We start from the raw sequence: 18,044 nt of genomic DNA, 5'->3' as shown, positions 1-18,044 counted from the left end.
GGATGCTTTACTATAGTCACCGAGACTGCAATGATCAGCTGTAAGGTGTCTGTAATGAAGTTTTATTAATACTCCTTGGTCCAATTACAGCAAAAAATGTTGAAACTCCGATTGTCAATGGGGCAAAAAAAAATTTTGTCATGATAAAATATACAGTTTCGACATACAAATTCAACTTCAGAACAAACCTACGGACCCTATCTTGTATGTAACCCGGGGACTGCCTGTAGATCAAAAGGAGTCGGGACCCTGCTCGCAAGAGCTGGTGATCAGTGGTACAGACAGTTTACAGTTCCTGGTGATCAGTGGTAAAGCCAGTATACAGTAACTGGTGATCAGTATACAGTCAGTATACACTACATGATGATCAGTGGTACAGTCAGTATACAGCACCTGGTGATCAGTGGTACAGTCAGTACACACTACATGGTCATCAGTGGTATAGTCAGTATACACTACTTGGAGATCAGAGGTACAGTCAGTATACAGTACGTGTGATAAGTGGCACAACCAGTATGCTGTACGTGATCAGTAGTACAACCAGTATACAGTATGTGGTGACCAGTGGTACAGCCAGTACATATAGTACCTGGTGAGCAGTGGTACAGCCCCAGTATACAGGACTGGTTATCAGTGGTACAGCCAGTATATAGTCCATTGAGTTATTTATATGACAATGCAGTTTGCCTGTGAAGTAATGCTCATAGTAGCATACTTATGCCCATAATTGACAGGCTGTACCTATTATTTAAACAATTGCAAGTACAGGCATATCTAACATACCTGAAGGGCACTGTAACATTTTATTGCATAATGTTTGATGACTGGGCTGTCGCATCCTATAATGTCCACTATGGGTTCTATAGTGGTAGTCATGCCCATTCTACTGAAAGCTAATTTTTGGACACCCTGGGGCACCTTTACTTACCCGTCCGGAGGAGTTCACAGAACGACCATCATGCATACTGACGCGATTCACTAAGATCATGTCGCTTCCCCGCTCAGGTCCGATGGAGTTCACCTTCTTCTTCATGGTGCATGTAAGTGCTTGGGCTTGAGACACAATTTGAAAATTAAATCCCACGCTCAGTCCGAATCTTTTGGATCGCCCGGCGGCAATCCCCCCCTATTTCCGTCGCATGAAAGCCTGCGGAGCTGTGCCACAATCCGATCATGTGCGACATAATCCCCTGTTAAATATCTGTCACAGCTGTGCAAAACCTGAAAACGTTGGAAAGTCCAATGAAAGTGAGTCCGCAAAACCTTAGTAAATAAGCCACCCTGTGTTCTTTTTCTACACAATATTATTGTTGTTATGATTACAAAATATCATATTAATTTTTAATTGAAAAAAATTAACACATAAACTGTACAGTAAATTTAATCTTTATTTAAAGACATCTGATATACATCGGACGTATTTATATCCACAAAAAATTCACATGCAAATAAAAAGATATGTAACCAATTGCTCTTTAGTAAAAGAAAACTATTTATGGTTGATGAAATATGCTTTTCACTACCCTGTAAATCTCCATGAAACTAGAGGATTCTTTACCAGATGTGTTAATCCTTCTCATTGCTGGGAGCATGTGATGTATTCTAGTAATGTAACCCTTCCGTGAAAAATCCACTGCCTTAATATAAAACTGTTTTTGTGTTTTCAGCTGGTCGAAAATCATGAACAAAATTAAGAGATCCATGACAGACAGCTATAACCACTGACTGCACTTGGTGGTCCCTTTTAAGTGTATACACAGACCCCACAATAAACCCTAAACAGTACCTTATAGGTGACTGTAATTGTGGTATAATGGGGTTCCTCTGCGTTGCTTCAGCACATAAAAAGCCTTTTATTCCCCACCATTCTCTTCTCAGATCCAGTCAAGGAGACGGGAGACCTCTTGGATTTAGTCAAGCTCCTGCCTCTTCTCATGGCTGTTCTGCATTGTCACAGCCCCCAGCTTCATGTCACTACAACTGCTATAGTTGGCAAGGGACGAACCACTGGCGCAAAAATGTCAGGTGGGCCGTGCTTGGGCAGAATTTTCAAGTTGTAGTGTCTTGAAGCTGGAGGCTGTGACAAGGGCGTGCTGAGGGGTACAATGCAGAATGGCCACGAGGATGGGGGAGAGCCTGACTAGATCTTTGAAGACAATGAGAATAAAAGTATTTTTTGTGCCAAAGCAGCAACACGGAGGATCCCCACTGTCACCATCACACCAAAATCACAGTCACTTATAAGGTTGAGGGTTTATTGTGGAGTTTTGTGGTCATGGGCTCCCTTTAAGGATCTTTCCAAACCATGAACAAAAACTCAGCTAACTCTATGCAAAATGGCCGTTGCTTAGTCTATGTTTTCACAGGCCAAACTGTGCTGATTATAGTATCGCGCTGTTGTTCAGTGGGATGCAGGGGCTCCTTGTATCATTATAATGCTGGGAGTCCCATCCTTGGAATAGTGGATTTTGTTTAAAATCCACCCACCACACAAAGTACGTTCATGTGTTTTAAACCTTTGTCTTCTAGGCTCAGGGAAAAAAAACATGATTAAGCAATCATGTGACCAAAGTAATCTACACAAATGATTTAACCCATGACGTTATTTATATCTTAAAGTTCCTGTCCATTCTAGAAAAATATTTCACAACTGGCATTCAAATGGTAACAAAAAAAAAGAAACGCTAGTCATCTAAATCATTTGTTGATTTCTCTTAGAACACCATTAAAGCTGCTCAACCCAATCCCCGGGACTGTTACTAGCTGAATATTAATTTCTTGTGTGATGAAGGGGGTCTGAATATTGGTGGATCTCTTAGCAGAACTGAATTGGGACCAGTTATGTGTACTGCAAGGTATACCACCAGTCTTTCATGTGTTGTGGAATAGGCTGCTGCTCGGAGTGTTTATTGCAATTAAACGTGTTTTTTAGGAGGATAGAGTCTGTATGATTGTTAAACATGTAGAGCCAATAGTAGGTGCTGAGAGGTTACGCAGATGAGGAATGCTCATCGTTTGCCATTGGCTGCTAATCTTGTATGTGATAAGCATTACCTTACTGCTACCATTTCATCTTAACGCTTGCACTGACAGGAGGATTAGCTCAGCGGAGATTGCTTAGGTAACTGTTTATGTAGCTCCCACTTCAGCTTTCGAAGCGCTAATTAACAACCCGTGAGCCTGTTTGGTGTTGACATCTGCATATATATCACTTTCATGGCTAGCCGTCTTCCCATTCCTGTTTATAGTTTGCTGCTTTCAGTTAAAAACTAGCTTCATTAGAGAAGTCTGAAGGTTGCTTTTTATAGAATGGATTTTACAGGCGTTTCACACTGCACAGTTGGAACAATTACTGGTTTAGTAATAGAAAAGGTCTTACGTTGAAGTCATATTTCTAGGAATTCTCTAATAGTTTCCTGTTCTGATGTAGTTGTAGGAACATCATTCATTTATAACAATAAATAATTCACAAGGGAAGTGAAATGCAGTACCTTAAGGATTGACCCTTAATGCCTCGGGTAGCTTGGTCATGGTGTTATTATGCACCTTTTTTTTTTAGTGTGACAAAGAGGTGCAGATTAAAATAGTCATGGGGGATGAGCTGTATAAAAATTGTGGACCCTAATTTATATCTTTTAGTTGCTACATATGGTACCACAATGAAGCTAATTGAGAAATGAGAATGGGTCCTGTTTGAGGACCTTTGGAGGACATTCAAAGGTCCTTTAAAAGGCTCTGTATGTGTGTGTTGAGCACAGGAAAACATGTATTAGGATTTCATGGCTGGAGTTCCTTCTATTTATTATCTCTAGAGGCAGGGCTGGCTCCAGGTTTTATTGGGCCCCTGGGCGATAGAGCCTCAGTGGGCCCCTTCATGGGCCACCCTCCAGTAGCCTCACTTTCCCCCTCCCGCTGCCCCCCCCCTCCCACTGTAGACACACTTTACCCCCCCTCCAGCTACACTGCCCACCCTCCCCATGTAGACACACTGTATCTCCCCCCTCCAACTACACTGCCCCCCTCCCTGTGGACACACTGTATCCCCTCTCCAGCTACACTGCCCCCCTCCTCCTGTAGACACACTGTATCCCCCCCCTCCTTGAGCTACACTGCCCCCGCTCCGGGTAAGAAAAGAACTCGCCTTCCCTCTTTCCCCAGAAGCAGCACAGAAACAGTCGCAATCTTTCTTCGCCATGCAATTGCTGTACAGGCCGGCTCTTAAAACGACACTGCTACAATTGATCCGGGGGCCCAAGTGGTGGCGCCGGGCCTGTCTAGAGGGCAAACTTGGGGGCTGGTTTAGGTGGCCATGGGCACCCTAGAAGCCTTGGGCCCTGGGATACCACCTGAACCACTTCTACACAGAATGCTTAGGGAAGATTGTTCCTTGAAGAAATCCGCCATACAGCCATAGAGCTAACACTTATCTGCAGTGCTCTTAGATTCTCATGTACAGAAACTTTGTACTGCAAACCTCATCTTCATTATTTACTAACAGCAAATTAGGATGACCTACTGTTCAGTGGAGTTGAAACCTGTTGTGGTCACTATGTCTACAAGTTACTGTTCATTATACTACTTACTTACTGCTATACTGCTTAGGCTAAGTTCACACTACCTCTGCTTTCTACTTTTTGTTCTTCTTGCTTTTGCTGTAGATCTCCCAATGTCTCTAAATATTTATCCCCAGCTGCTCAGCCATCTAATATATAAAGCTGAGTGTATATATGTGTGTGTCTATGTATCATCAATTTCTGCTTAGCCGTTCCCTGAACATCATAGACTACATTTTGAATCAAACAGCACCTTGCACTGTTCAAAATACACTTATTAACCACCATATACAGGAGCCATTGTCTGCTGCTGCTGTGGCAGCAACAAGCTGAGACGTTATTCGGTAACATTTTGCCATAGGTCATTAATAAGAGTTCTGTGCTTTGATTGGTTACTATAGAAAATGAGCATGATACAGCTTATGTGTGAGGTAAGATCAATAGGGATAGAGACAGAAAGGCGGGCAGGGAGCATAAGTGAGTGAGAGAGATACAGGCTGCGAGAGTGAGAGACAGACAGTAAGAGTGAGAGAAAGGCAGGCAGGAAGAATGAGAGAGAGACAGACAGGGAGAGTGAGTGAGTTAGAGACATTGAAACAGGCAGGCAGGGAGAGTAAGTTGGAGACAGGCAAGGAGAGTGAGAGACAGAGAGACAGGAAGGGAGATTGAGAGACAGGAAAGAAGAGTGAGAAACAGAGAGACCGCAGGGAGAGTGAGTGAGAAACAGGCAGGGAGAGTGAGGGACAGACAAGGAGAGATAGATACACAGATAGAAAATACTTTTGTCAACCGATTTTCTATTTTGTTATAGCTAAGAGCAGTTATTTACTATCTGGGGGAACGCCTTGATCTACAGCTAGTGAGAAATAAAATATTTAAACTTATGAGTTGGTCTCATTAGGAGGACCCTTTCCATCCAGGTTAAAATGATCGATCATACATTAATCTGATACATGCAATCATGCAATTAAATGTCATTAAGCAGTCTTTGTTGTCTTGAACAGGATGGTACCTCCACAGACATTAACCATGAACCTCCAGCATGGGCAAACACAGCAATTCATGATTAAACCAAAGTACTTCTCTAACTCCAAGAAAGTTCTCCTGGGTGAACAGTCCACAGAAGGATCACTACCTCTCAGAGCAAATGGCCTGGAACATCTGACGTCACAGTTACATCATTGTAAGTTTTTTATGATTATCATCACAAGATGTCTTAAAGGAGTATTCCTGCTTATGTCAATAACCTTGTAAAATACATGTTTTAAAAAAGACATTTGTGCAAAGCCCAACAATGTGCACACTCACACATACTGGTAAGAAAGTCTAATCCAACCCAACATCTGAAGAGGTCTAGGCACATAACTACAGATCCCAGGTCATAAAGAACTGATCAGGCTTCCTCTGGCAGCATATGTGGGCTTGTAGACAGGGGATCCTCATTAATCAGGGCTATCATGTGGGATGCACTGGGAGGCAACTATACCTTCAGTGATGAAACCAGCAATGTGGACCTGGGTTTCACTCTAAAAAGGATTAACATATAAAATTCCCTTTTCCTGTATAAGGTTCATCCTACATAAAAAAATGTATTGGTTAATTGGCATCTAAGAATTGACCCTATTGTGTGGATGCATGAAACCGGGTATATAAAACGGGGAATACAACTGTGATGGCTGATGTAAGAGATCACAGTCTATGTGTAGTACTAAAGAATTTACTAACATAATAAATGTGTCTCTGAGTTATAGTCCATTAAGACTAGCTTCATCATGGAGCAGAAAAAATGAAAAAGATTTCCTATGCCATGTGTCATATAAGTGTAAAACCAGTCTCAAATGCATTGTCTCAAAAAACAAGGATGATTGACGGTACAAACAATTATGGCAGACTTGGATGTGACATAGACAAACAATAATAGCCCGTGAAAGGAAATAAATTTTGGGCTCTTAGCGATTTTGCTACTTAAGCCTTTATGGAATTTTTTTATACCTATGTTAATTCAATTGACATTAAGACATCTTGTGTCTTAATAATAGCGCAGGTAGGAAAGACGTGTTATACATGTAATATAAAACCCTTGTCTTTTGGCACGGGTTCCTTACAAGATGTAGCACTCTTTCAGCACCCTGGTAGGTGTTAGCTTTGGCTATATGAATGCAAAAGCAAAATAACCTGCAGTTTAATATTAATATGAAATGAAATTATATTTAATAACAAGATGTCATTTTAGACTAGGTCTGACCTGGTGTATATTTCAACTATAGTTTCCACCGGTTTTCTGGAGAAGACCATAATAAAAATTGCAGCCTCTGGTTTTCACACCCCTGCTCAACTACCACATGCCCCAACATGCCCAATTGGCCAGAACTGCCGGGGATGGGGAGATTTTCATGTCTTCTTTGCCAGAAAACTGTCGGAAAATGTATAATAAATCTACCCCTATGTGGGGTCTTTTTAGAAAATTGGTCTTTGGCCGATCACATAAGAGTTTCCATTCCATTGTTTCAATGCAAATGCCACATGTGACCACAATTTCGGTGATTCCTTTTCAACTCACAATTTGTGATGGTTCCAAGGTCTAATTTCAACATCCACAAAGTGTTCCCGCTGGTTCAAATCAATGCAGAATGTCTGTCATTCTGGTACCTGTGTCCCCACTTTAAAGGGGTTCTAGCAAGTTTGTATCTACAAGATGGAGATAACAATCTGATCTGTGAGGGTCCAACTGCTGGGACCCAAGTGATCAAAAGAACAAGACCCCCATTGATATGGAGAACTTGGCCATCTCCATTCCAGAGATATCTGAGTGCTATGCTCTGCAATTTCCAACACTCCCATACTATTGAATTGAGTGGCAGGATGCGTGCTCGTTCTCACTCAAATGTTCTCAAATGTGTCTATCCTTACTTCTTGTTTGGTTAAGTTCTCCAACTTCTCCTGAAACACACAAAATTGTACAAATTGTAAAAGCAAAATTATAAAAAAAAATCTTATTTTAAAAGAGCTATTAACTCCATGCCTATTTATCTCAAGAGCAAGGATGATGGCGTCTGTTTAGACCTATGTATACAGGCGGTCCACTACTTAAGGACACCCGATTTGCAGACGACCCCTAGTTAAAGACGGATGGACCTCTCTGCCCACTGTGACCTTTGGTGAAGCTCTCTGGATGAAATAATCAGCGGCAAAGTATCTGTAATGAAGGTTCATTGATAATCCATGGAACCTGTTACAGTAAAATAAATTGAAACTCCAATTGTCACTGGGGCAAAAGAAAAAAAAATTGTCTAGAACTGCAATTATAAAATATATGGTTTTGACTTACATACAAATTCAACATAAGAACAAACCTATGGACCCTATCTTGTACGTAACCCGGGAACTGCCTGTATATTACCATAGCCACTATGATTGGCAAGTGTATTATGGTCAGGCGCTTTTTAAATGCAAAATGTCAATGATATCCATGATCATTTTGGGGAGCTGAAACGCCAAATTGCCTTTTTAAATATCTCATGGAACTACGCTACTAATTCTTTTTCCAAATTAAATAATGGACCTTGTAATCATCATAATATTCAGCCATACTGACTGAATGAAAATTTCATCTACTGAACAGTTGACCTATTATGTGATTTACGTAGTGTTGTCCATGCAGGAGGCATATGGCATCTTGATGCTTGTGTTTGTAAAGAAACATTGTATTGGTGCCCAGCCTGTGGGGGTGGAGAGCAGCCAGTGGTGTGGCATCTCTGGATTACATGCTGAATGGTCTGATGAATTGTGGTTACATGCAGCATTACACAGCGTCTGCTGATGTGGGCTTCAACAACGTTTCCTTTGGCAAAGTGGGAGTCTAGATTCTAAGGATTTTCTGGGTTTATGGAGAAGTGTCAGTGTCTACATGCTATAGTGTAGATAATATTTCAGTGACTCAATGGCTACAATTCATCCGAGTTGTTTACAGCAAAAATATTTCCCATTCACATTTTCCAAGCATTCTGTAAAAATAAAAAGAAAATTTATCATGTGGGTATATTCAATGATAACACCAAGGAGTTGACATTAGATAGTTGACTCATAACAGACTGTAGGAGGTTGTAATAAATATGGAAACCGCCTAAATTATAATGACAGTCTCTTCATGTTAAAAAATAGATGTTATGTTAAAACAATGTCTGAGACGTACACAATTACTTTATATGAAGAAGGGGGAAGGGTTGAAGGAACACAGTCCAAAAAGAATTAATAGAGCCTGTAAACTGTTTTTTAAGTGTTTTCTCTACCTTATTAACCATGTTCTACTATTAGATATAAGGAACTTCCTTATAGGAAATCTACCATCAAAATCCATCATGATAAACTAGGGACACTTACTCATAGATCCAGACACTGTGACTGTGGTAATCTTTTTATATTTGTTATCTATGGCCTCCTTTCTTCCAAAAATTAACTTTTAAAATAATGCTAATGAGCCTGAAGAGCTATCGGCGTGGTAGATTTTCATTAAATACTATTTAGCTTCCCATATATTTTCATGAAGTGATAGTATTTTGTTATATATTTGATCAAAGAAATATGTCCCTTGTCTCTTCACTTCTCTCATATGTACACAGAAGATCCATACACCTTTCATGTCCATGTAGAGGGAGGGGGAAGCTGCTGAAGGGCAGACTAGAACTAAGTCCAGGCTGCATTGTGGTTCAATATACTGTATATTCCAACTATAGAAGGAGGTAGAGCTAACTCTAGAAGCTGCAGCCCAGGCTTATTGTAGGTTTTCCCTCCATATGCCCCTTCCTAGTACTCCACTCTTCCTGGGCGTAACAGGGAAGGGGAAAGTTTTTGTTCATGATATATATTGGTAAGATTCTTATAATTACAATTAATTTATTTGCGTCGTAAATCGGAAAGGGTTAAATAATGACTTAATTTTTTTACCTTGCACTTAGACTAATTCCTTAAAAGACAACTAATCTTTTTTCATCTATAGACAATTTCCGTTTTGTGCACAGTAAATGTCAGTTTCCCTATGTATTCCTATGAAAACCTCATTGGGGCTCTATAAGAAATGCACAGAAAAACTGACTTCTTTTTTTTTTAATAAACAATTTTTATTGTTTTTCAACAGAGAGAGTATGACATACATTACATGCCCAGTGGGCAGTACTAATATTAATCGGTACAAATAGACAGAGAGCAAGTTGAATAACAAGCATTTCCCGACAACACATTTTTGCTTATACATTTCTGTTCATTTGTATAGCTTTTCAGTGATACGGTGTTATAATTGTATTATAATGGCATACAAGTATACGAGGTTCAGTCATGTATATACCAATTAAGATAACATAGAATAAGATAGAATGAGATTATGAAAGAAAAAACAATAAACCAAAAAACACGGAAGTGTATTGGGTAAAAGTAAAACATAGAACAAGGACGGATTACATAATATCGGTCCTAATTAACAACAACATAACTTGAAACTAGGCCTAGAGGTATGGAAAGAGGTGACATCTTCCTCTCTCCAAGACCTAGAACGCTTACCACCTGAGTATACAGGCGGTCCCCTACTTAAGGACACCCGACTTACAGACAACCCATAGTTACAGACGGACCCCTCTGCCCACTGTGACCTCTAGTGAAGCTCTCTGGATGCTTTACTATAGTCCCAGACTGCAATGATCAGCTATAAAGTGTCTGTAATGAAGCTTTATTGATAATTATTGGTCCCATTACAGCAAAAATTTTGAAACTCCAATAGTCACTGGGACAAAAAAAAATTTTTTGTCTAGAACTTCAATTATAAAATATACAGTTTCGACTTACATACAAATTCAACTTAAGAACAAACCTCCGGACCCTATCTTGTATGTAACCCCTATCTTGCCTGTATTCCCATATCTATATTTGAATCTAACATTCAAAATATCAACTTACGCTACTGGCGTGCACAAAACATCTTAACACTTGCAGACTTGCTCACCAACCAAAAACTGGCCTCCTTTTCCAGCCTAGTTAATAAATACAACCTCCCCACAGGAGAAGTATTCAATTATTTGAAAATCCGTAAATACATGCAGACCCTTAACCTCGACAAACTGCTAATGAATAAACACATTACCAGTTTCTTACAACATAATTCAGCCCACATAAAAGGGATTTCATTCTTCTACTCATTAATAAACAACAAAGGGACAATGTCCAAATTACCTTATATGAACGCCTGGGAAAAAGCATTAGGGCAAACCTTTAATAATATACAATGGAAGGACGCCCTCTCCTTAACACACTCCACTTTCCGTAGTGTTTCCCACCTAGAGGCAGTAGTTAAGACACACATGCGCTGGTATTTTATGCCTGCACGCCTACATAAAATCTTTAACTCCTCATCCCCGGGATGTTGGAGATTGTGCGGCCAAAAAGGCTCACTATTGCACATCTTATGGACATGCCCTAGAATTAGAACCTTATGGATGGAAGCATACAATCTGACAAATCTGGGCATTACAAATATCCCATTTTCACCAACTGCAGCATTATTACTAATAAATCTGAAAGAAGTCCCTTTTAAGGTTCGCACCATTGTAGCTCATATCTTAATGTCCACTAAACTAGCAATAACAAAACAATGGATGGATACGCAAAGACCTCATATCAATGAGGTCATCACTCAGGTGAACACCACATGTCTATACGAGAAAGCCATCTCCTTACAAAACAACAACTACAAGAATTACATAAATAAATGGGATACATGGATACAAAGCATATACTACCAAGAATGAAGGTACAGAAAAACTGACTTCTAATTGATATGTAGGTGCATGTGAATTGGAGGGCCTGTTATACATTGGAGAAGTTGAGAACCAGAAAATTTATGGTAACTAAACGCGCTGCTAATCATCCCACCCAATTAATTACTGAACCTAATACTTTCAGTGAATTTTCTAAAAAGACATATACATGCATACAAATACGGTATATATACATGTTAAAAGGGTGGTAAAATAAAAGGCTGTATATAAGATTCACCAGCGTCCATCATCAGGGCTCTGACATTTTTGTTATTGTATCTGTAGAATTCATGAGTTTCTTGACAATTCATGAGTATACTTTGTGTATTGTATTGGCTTTTTCACCAGCCAGAATATATCTCTCTGCAATACATTAGAGAGGTCATTGAAACCGTGCTACAGTTTTTAGACAATTTAAAGAGCAAGGGTATGTTTTTAACTCTAATGGGTAATCATAAAAGTTTTAACATTGACTTTTGAGCTTTAGGGATCTTTATGTCAGTGAGAGAAAAACACTGAGATCTTGTATCTATCAGAAGTACCAGGCAGCCACAAGCCCTGGAGCTATACAGTGATGTGTGCCAGAAGCAACAGGCTCTGTTGTATGTTGTATGTATTGAGGCGGTGCCAGTGTAAAGCTCGGTCCGTAAGCCCCCTGGATGGTATTGTACTGGTTTTCTACTCCCAATGATATGATATTGCGGATGGATCCTGAAAGAGTTTGAGTGTCAAAAGCAAAAAATTATAAGTAATATAATTCTGTATATACTATAACTATTATGACTTTGGATAGTATTAGAATGCTTGTGAAGATTATTTGAGCTCATACATAAAGTAATTTTTGTTTGTTGAACTCTTTATCATATAACATAATATTTGATTCAAATTGTGTTGCCCAAGATTTCTTTCATGATAACTTTAATTGTGTTGATTATTCAGGGTTCTCTTAGCTGACAAGAGGGTGGATACATTATATTAGAGTTTGGACTATTATTAATTCGGTCTGATAAGACGTAACATACACTGAAGGACTTGTAAGATACAACATAGTTGCACTATGAGTATTTTCTCAGTAACCGTCAGAAGTGTAGCCAACATTTATCATATGATGAGTAACCTCTTCATACAAATGTTGAATAGTTTGTGCTATGTGTTCTCTATGTAGGAAGTGATGTGCCTGTCCTGGAATGATAATGTTAATATTGTTTATCACTTCCCTGCAGTTTTTGGCCTTCTGCTCTTTTCTGTTGAATCACTGGACACATTGGAAAGATCATTTAGGAGAAATTTATAGATAGAACAACACAATATTAGCTGATACCATTTCAGCAAGGTTTCCCTTTAGTTTTGTGTAATTTAGATTTCATCTTGTGATCCCACGGCCCACATGTACAGAATATATGTAAAATGATAGATTTTTCAATTATTCTTTGGTAATCTTTTTGAGGAATGTGTTAACCATACAGGTGCTTTATGTCACTGTAAGGTATTGCAAGGAGAATGACGTATTGTAGCCTCCCTAGTGCAGCATGGCCTCAATACTGAACATCAGTTTCCCTTAGTGGAAACAAACTTGTGTACTGGTCCAATCAGTGGAGTGCAATGGATGGGAGTCCTCTTATTATACAAAAATGTTTCATATTTCCTATATAGCACACTGATTCTGAATATGGTATCCACACTTTACAATTTAGTTGCCGCAGGGACACTATTGAATGAGACTGTGCACTTCCGTTCTTTGAGGGGCCCCTAGAAGAAGCTGAGCTGACTCCATGAAAAACATTATGAAAATATCATAATAGTGCAGGCTTGGGTAGTGCGGAGCAGACGAGTAACACTTCCCCTCTTTGATTCTCTGCTGGCTGGTAGTATGAGATCACGCGGACACGTGCAGTCTCATTCAGTAATGTGCCTACAGCAACTAAACACACTTTTGCCGCACCATATTCAGAATCAGCGTGCTACATAGGAAAACGATCAGTACAAGCCGGGCACAAAAGGGGGCAGCAACCCATGAATGCTGCACCCAGTGGCACTCTAGCCTAGATAGCGGCGTGTCTCTGTCTGTATTGTAATTTAGCTCTGGATGTTCTCTTAGCTGCAAACTCTACATTGTCGTGTGCAAATATACTGGTCACTATGATACACAGTTACAAAATTAATTTAGTTAATTAACCTCATTCCCTTAGTGGCCCCACACAGTATAATGCCTCCATCAAGCATATTGTATTGTTTTTATTAATTCGATAATACATGCACTCCCTGGGTTACGCACAAGATAGGTTGTTTAGGTTTGTTCTTAAGTTGATTTTGTATGTAATTCGGAACTGTATAGTTTATCATTGTTAGATCCAGACAAAAACAATTTTTGTCCCAGTGACAATTGGATTTAAAAAAATTTGTGCTGTCATGGGAACAAGGATTATCAATAAAGCTTCATTAGAGCATCCAAAGAGCTTCATCAGAGGTCATAGTGGACATAAAGGTCCATCTGCAACTAGGGGTTGTCTGTAAGACGAGTGTTTTTAAGTCGGGATCGCCTGTACATGTTATACCTTGGTGTGCAGAGGCCAGGGGTGCTCCCTGTGTCTTTGAGCTACCGCCCTTCATCTTACTATGACTCCTTCTTAATATTTTTCACCACTCCAACTACAGCACATGGGGAGGGAATGCTCTCTCTGCACATAGACACTATACAGCAGTGATGGCAAACCTTTTAGAGAGCGAGTGCCGAAACGACAAAGAGAACCCACTTAATTATTGCAAATTGCCAACGTGGCTATTTAAGCAGTTACTTATAGCTCCCTGCTCTGTCACAACTTTCCATTGTATCAGTGTCCTGATGACACCACAGTAGAAAGAATTTGGTGTATCATTTTAGCTTTCCTCCAGGGTCCCCTGACCAATAAGAAACATTGGGCCTGGATCCATAGCTCTAATGGTCACCCAGCTGTGTCCACACCTTCTCTCTCCTCCAATAGTCTCAGGTCCAGGATGTGTATTAAATAGAACAGAACACGGTATGTCCTGGGAAGTCATATCTTTTTACAGCAAGAACCAGCTGAATAGATAAGTAAACATATATGAATATGCAGGCAAAATGGATTTTTTTTTCATGGTGAGTGGAAAAAAATGATGGAATATTATTCAGTATCATTGGTTTACTAAAATGATTGTTCGCTGTAAAATTTCAAACCCCACTATGTTCCCTTTGGGTAAAATCATCCATTCATTCATTAGCTGTGGTTGTTTGTGTATGGGCACCACAAAACAAGTTGCCTATAGATCAGACATAATTTTTAATATGGTGAGTTCCCTTTCCAAGTTAGTTATGAGGTGCAGACCTGCATTTGTCATTAAATGGCTATGGTGTGCATTAAAAAATATGCCTTAGGGGATTTTTTGAGGTAAAAGTAATTTTTTTTTTGTGATTACAGCTTTCAAACGTAAATTTTTTTCCTGAGTAATTCCAGTTGGCAAAATCCTTCATAAACAAAAGTGCAGCTGTTTCTCTCATCTCCACATGAGTCTGTCTAGTGTCTGTCTCCGAAAGATCTATATTGTGAACTTTCTTGACCCCATTTTCATTCATTTTTAGAATTGAATTTGGATTAAACAGAAAATAAAAATTTCTTGGCTTTGTTATTAGGCACATTGGTATTTAACAAGATTCTCAAAAGTATTTTTATATTTGCTACTGGTCAATAAATTGAATGATGAAATGATGTAGTTACTGCAACAGAGTAGAAACGAAGGGTGAGACACCGACGAAGGCTTCCTTCACTTATTCAGCAGATAGGTAAGAGTAGATCTGCACAAGTCTGAGTGTCAAAAGCCAACAATTTCAAGATCTAATGATTTCTATAAAATGGAAATTATGAAAAGTGCATTAATGATCCCGCTATTTCTTTTATATACTTTACATTCATAACATTTACAGCTGCGTATCGCTTAAAAAATTGATTGGGAAAGGAGATAAGAATCTGATTTAGGGGTCTGTGTAATGAGACCCACACAGATTTTTGAATACTCCCAAAGTTTCGAAAGGAGCTGCAGGACTCATGCTCAACTTGGAACTCCATCACTTAGAGAACAGCCCCATTCCCATGATATATAGGGGTCTCAGCAGTAGAATCCCCACCAATCATGTTGCATTGTCTTATCCCACGGAACTTAGTAAAATAATGTTACAAGTATAGTGGTGCTAAAACCAACTCCTGGTTATTCTATCTACTTATCTGCATTACACTTGCCACTCTTCCTCCTTCTCTTACATGACAGATTGGCAGATTGCTCGTGCGATGCCATGCTCCTTACTAGCAGAAAATACCACTACAGACAAGCCGCCTCAAACTCCCTTCCGGTTTTCTGTGTGTTAATTTAATCTCTTATTCTTTATCTCTGACTCCATCAGCAAAGAAATAGTTCAAGTATAAATTTAAGTATTTTTTGACTTTATACATGAATAGAAGTGGTTCATTAAAGAAAACAATGGTTTATCATGGTACAAATCTATACAATATGATTACATTTACCATAACCTATCCCACAATGGAAACTCTGCCATTCTCATGTGTGAAATTCACAGCATTAGCAATTCTACAGATCTTAACTTTTGTTAGACAGAAAAAATGCCACATTTTCATATTTTAGACATATTTTAAATAATAGCATAGTTATGAATGTTTACTTCATTATATGTAAAATAGTGTTTACAGTATATACATATTTGGAAGTCTATTTAAGGTCTCTTGCACATGATAAAGCAACTTTAATTTTATGTCAGACTGTTTTATCTTCCTGTGACAGGTTGTTGGTCCTGCACCACAGCTTCAGTAGGAGAGATGCAGTTTTAGTGATGAAAATAAAGTAAGCCTTCATCCGCATGCACATCTGTCACTTATACAGTGCCCGCTTGCTGGGACAGACAGACGCCGAGGGTGCTAAGCCACCCTGCACTTTCATACATTTCAGTAATGTAATCCAGCACCTCTCCCTCGTGCGTTTCTCTGAACCTGGAGCAGTGGTGAAAGAAGTTTTGTGATGTCTACCGCTTACTACCATTATGGATAATTTGAGGAAGATATCATGACAGGGACAGATAGCAGCCTCATACTACTCTTTGCTTGACCCTGCCCCAATATTTGATTTTTTTTTACTTAAAATAGAATGCATATGGTACCATTTTCCATGTAGTAGTTGAAGTGCATAAATGATCTGCAGTTACCTAGTCTGACCACTATACAGGAAACAGAGACATCTTCTTCCTGTTCCATTCTCTGAATTTGCTGATTTGTAATTGTACACGGGCTATGACCCCATTCTGATATTGAGGACCTATGCTATGTTCAATCATTATTTTTAGCCAGGAGCCCATTTTGTTATTCGGAGATTACTCCAAAAACTGATAATATTATGCTTCCATTCAAGCATCTTTCCATTGAGTTCAGGAAAGCAAATTCAAATTATAGCCATACTTGAAGAGAGATAAAAGAATGTTAAATATGTTCATGTCTGTAGCTCATTGTTTACATTCTGAGATTCTTTCCCTTTATTTGACCCTTTTTATCCTCAGTTGTCAATGTAGTTAAGGGGTTAACTATTCCTGACTTCATGTGTGGTACAAAACGTCTCATTGTGTTTTAAGCCAACTGAAGGTTGCAGGATTGAATTAAGATATAGATGTTGAATCACAGCCAATGCAAACCTCATTTCCGGCCTCTTGAACATTATAAATTCCACGAAATAGCTGTCTGGAGATTATAACTCGGTCTCATGTCCAAATTTGACTTTATTGCACTTTATCATTTCCATCAGAAAACTAGTGCCATTTTTACGTCAAACTCATCACTTCTTTTAACAAATAATAATTGAAATGGGCCAGTGTGATAATATGGCTTTTTTTCAAGCTTCGCAATTTTATTTCATCCTAGCCAGGAAACATATTTATAGAGATCCCTGTGGAACTGTGAAAAAAGTAAAAAAAAAATCTCCACTGTAAATTAAATTACAGTAACCGAATAATACCTTTTCATTTATAGGCTGGCTGGTAAGCTTGGATGGCTTTTACACATTGGGGCACATTTACTAAGGGCTTTGCACGTTCTTTCTTCAAACTGCTTGCACAGGTATTTAAGAAGTGCCTGCACCACAAATGTGTCACATGCAACCGTTTTGTGGTACAGCTGCACTAGGCTCCACGCAACATAAATTAGTGGGCATTCCGGTGCTCAGTTGGGCCGTGCACCAGATTTAACATGCAAGTCTGACAGAAGTGTGTCACACGCCCCATGTTAAAGATAGACCAGAAAAAAGTGGTGTCGGGCCAGTTCAGAGAGCGCCAGATTAATGAAGAACGGGTGCCAGAAATCATGAATCTAACGCACCCTGCATTATACACAGGCAAGCCACAAGCAGTTTGAACCATTCATAGTAAATGTGCCCCATCATGTTCCTACATTGTGCCCAGGATCTTGTAAGTTACTTTTTTTTAAGTATGAACTTCATTTAGTACAGCTAAAGGCAGCTTTATGTTTATGATGCTTACAAATTATGGCAATGATAAATTTTAAAATATAAGAAAAAAGAAAAGTAGATTAAATTGTCATTTATTCCTAAAGAGCTTCATCTTCTCATCACACCTCTTCAGTTCAGGTAAGGTATGGTTGTGAAAGTTTTGGCAACTGCT

General features: G+C 39.1%; 1 protein-coding gene across 4 annotated transcripts in view; it reads left to right on the top strand.

Moving 5' to 3' along the window:
- LTBP1 (latent transforming growth factor beta binding protein 1) overlaps window positions 1-18,044 on the top strand; it is a 257,405-nt gene that overhangs the window by 102,405 nt on the left and 136,956 nt on the right. For all 4 annotated transcript variants that reach the window (XM_072140841.1, XM_072140839.1, XM_072140838.1 and 1 more), the window contains exon 4: window positions 5,558-5,736. In XM_072140841.1, coding sequence (XP_071996942.1) covers window positions 5,558-5,736 — 179 coding nt within the window. The remainder of the gene's footprint in view (window positions 1-5,557; window positions 5,737-18,044) is intronic.

The sequence above is a fragment of the Engystomops pustulosus genome, chromosome 3 (genome assembly GCF_040894005.1).
Source record: "Engystomops pustulosus chromosome 3, aEngPut4.maternal, whole genome shotgun sequence".
Classification (NCBI taxonomy): Eukaryota; Metazoa; Chordata; class Amphibia; order Anura; family Leptodactylidae; genus Engystomops; species Engystomops pustulosus.
Note: the sequence above shows the minus strand (reverse complement) of the source record. Positions and strands in the feature narration are given on the sequence as shown.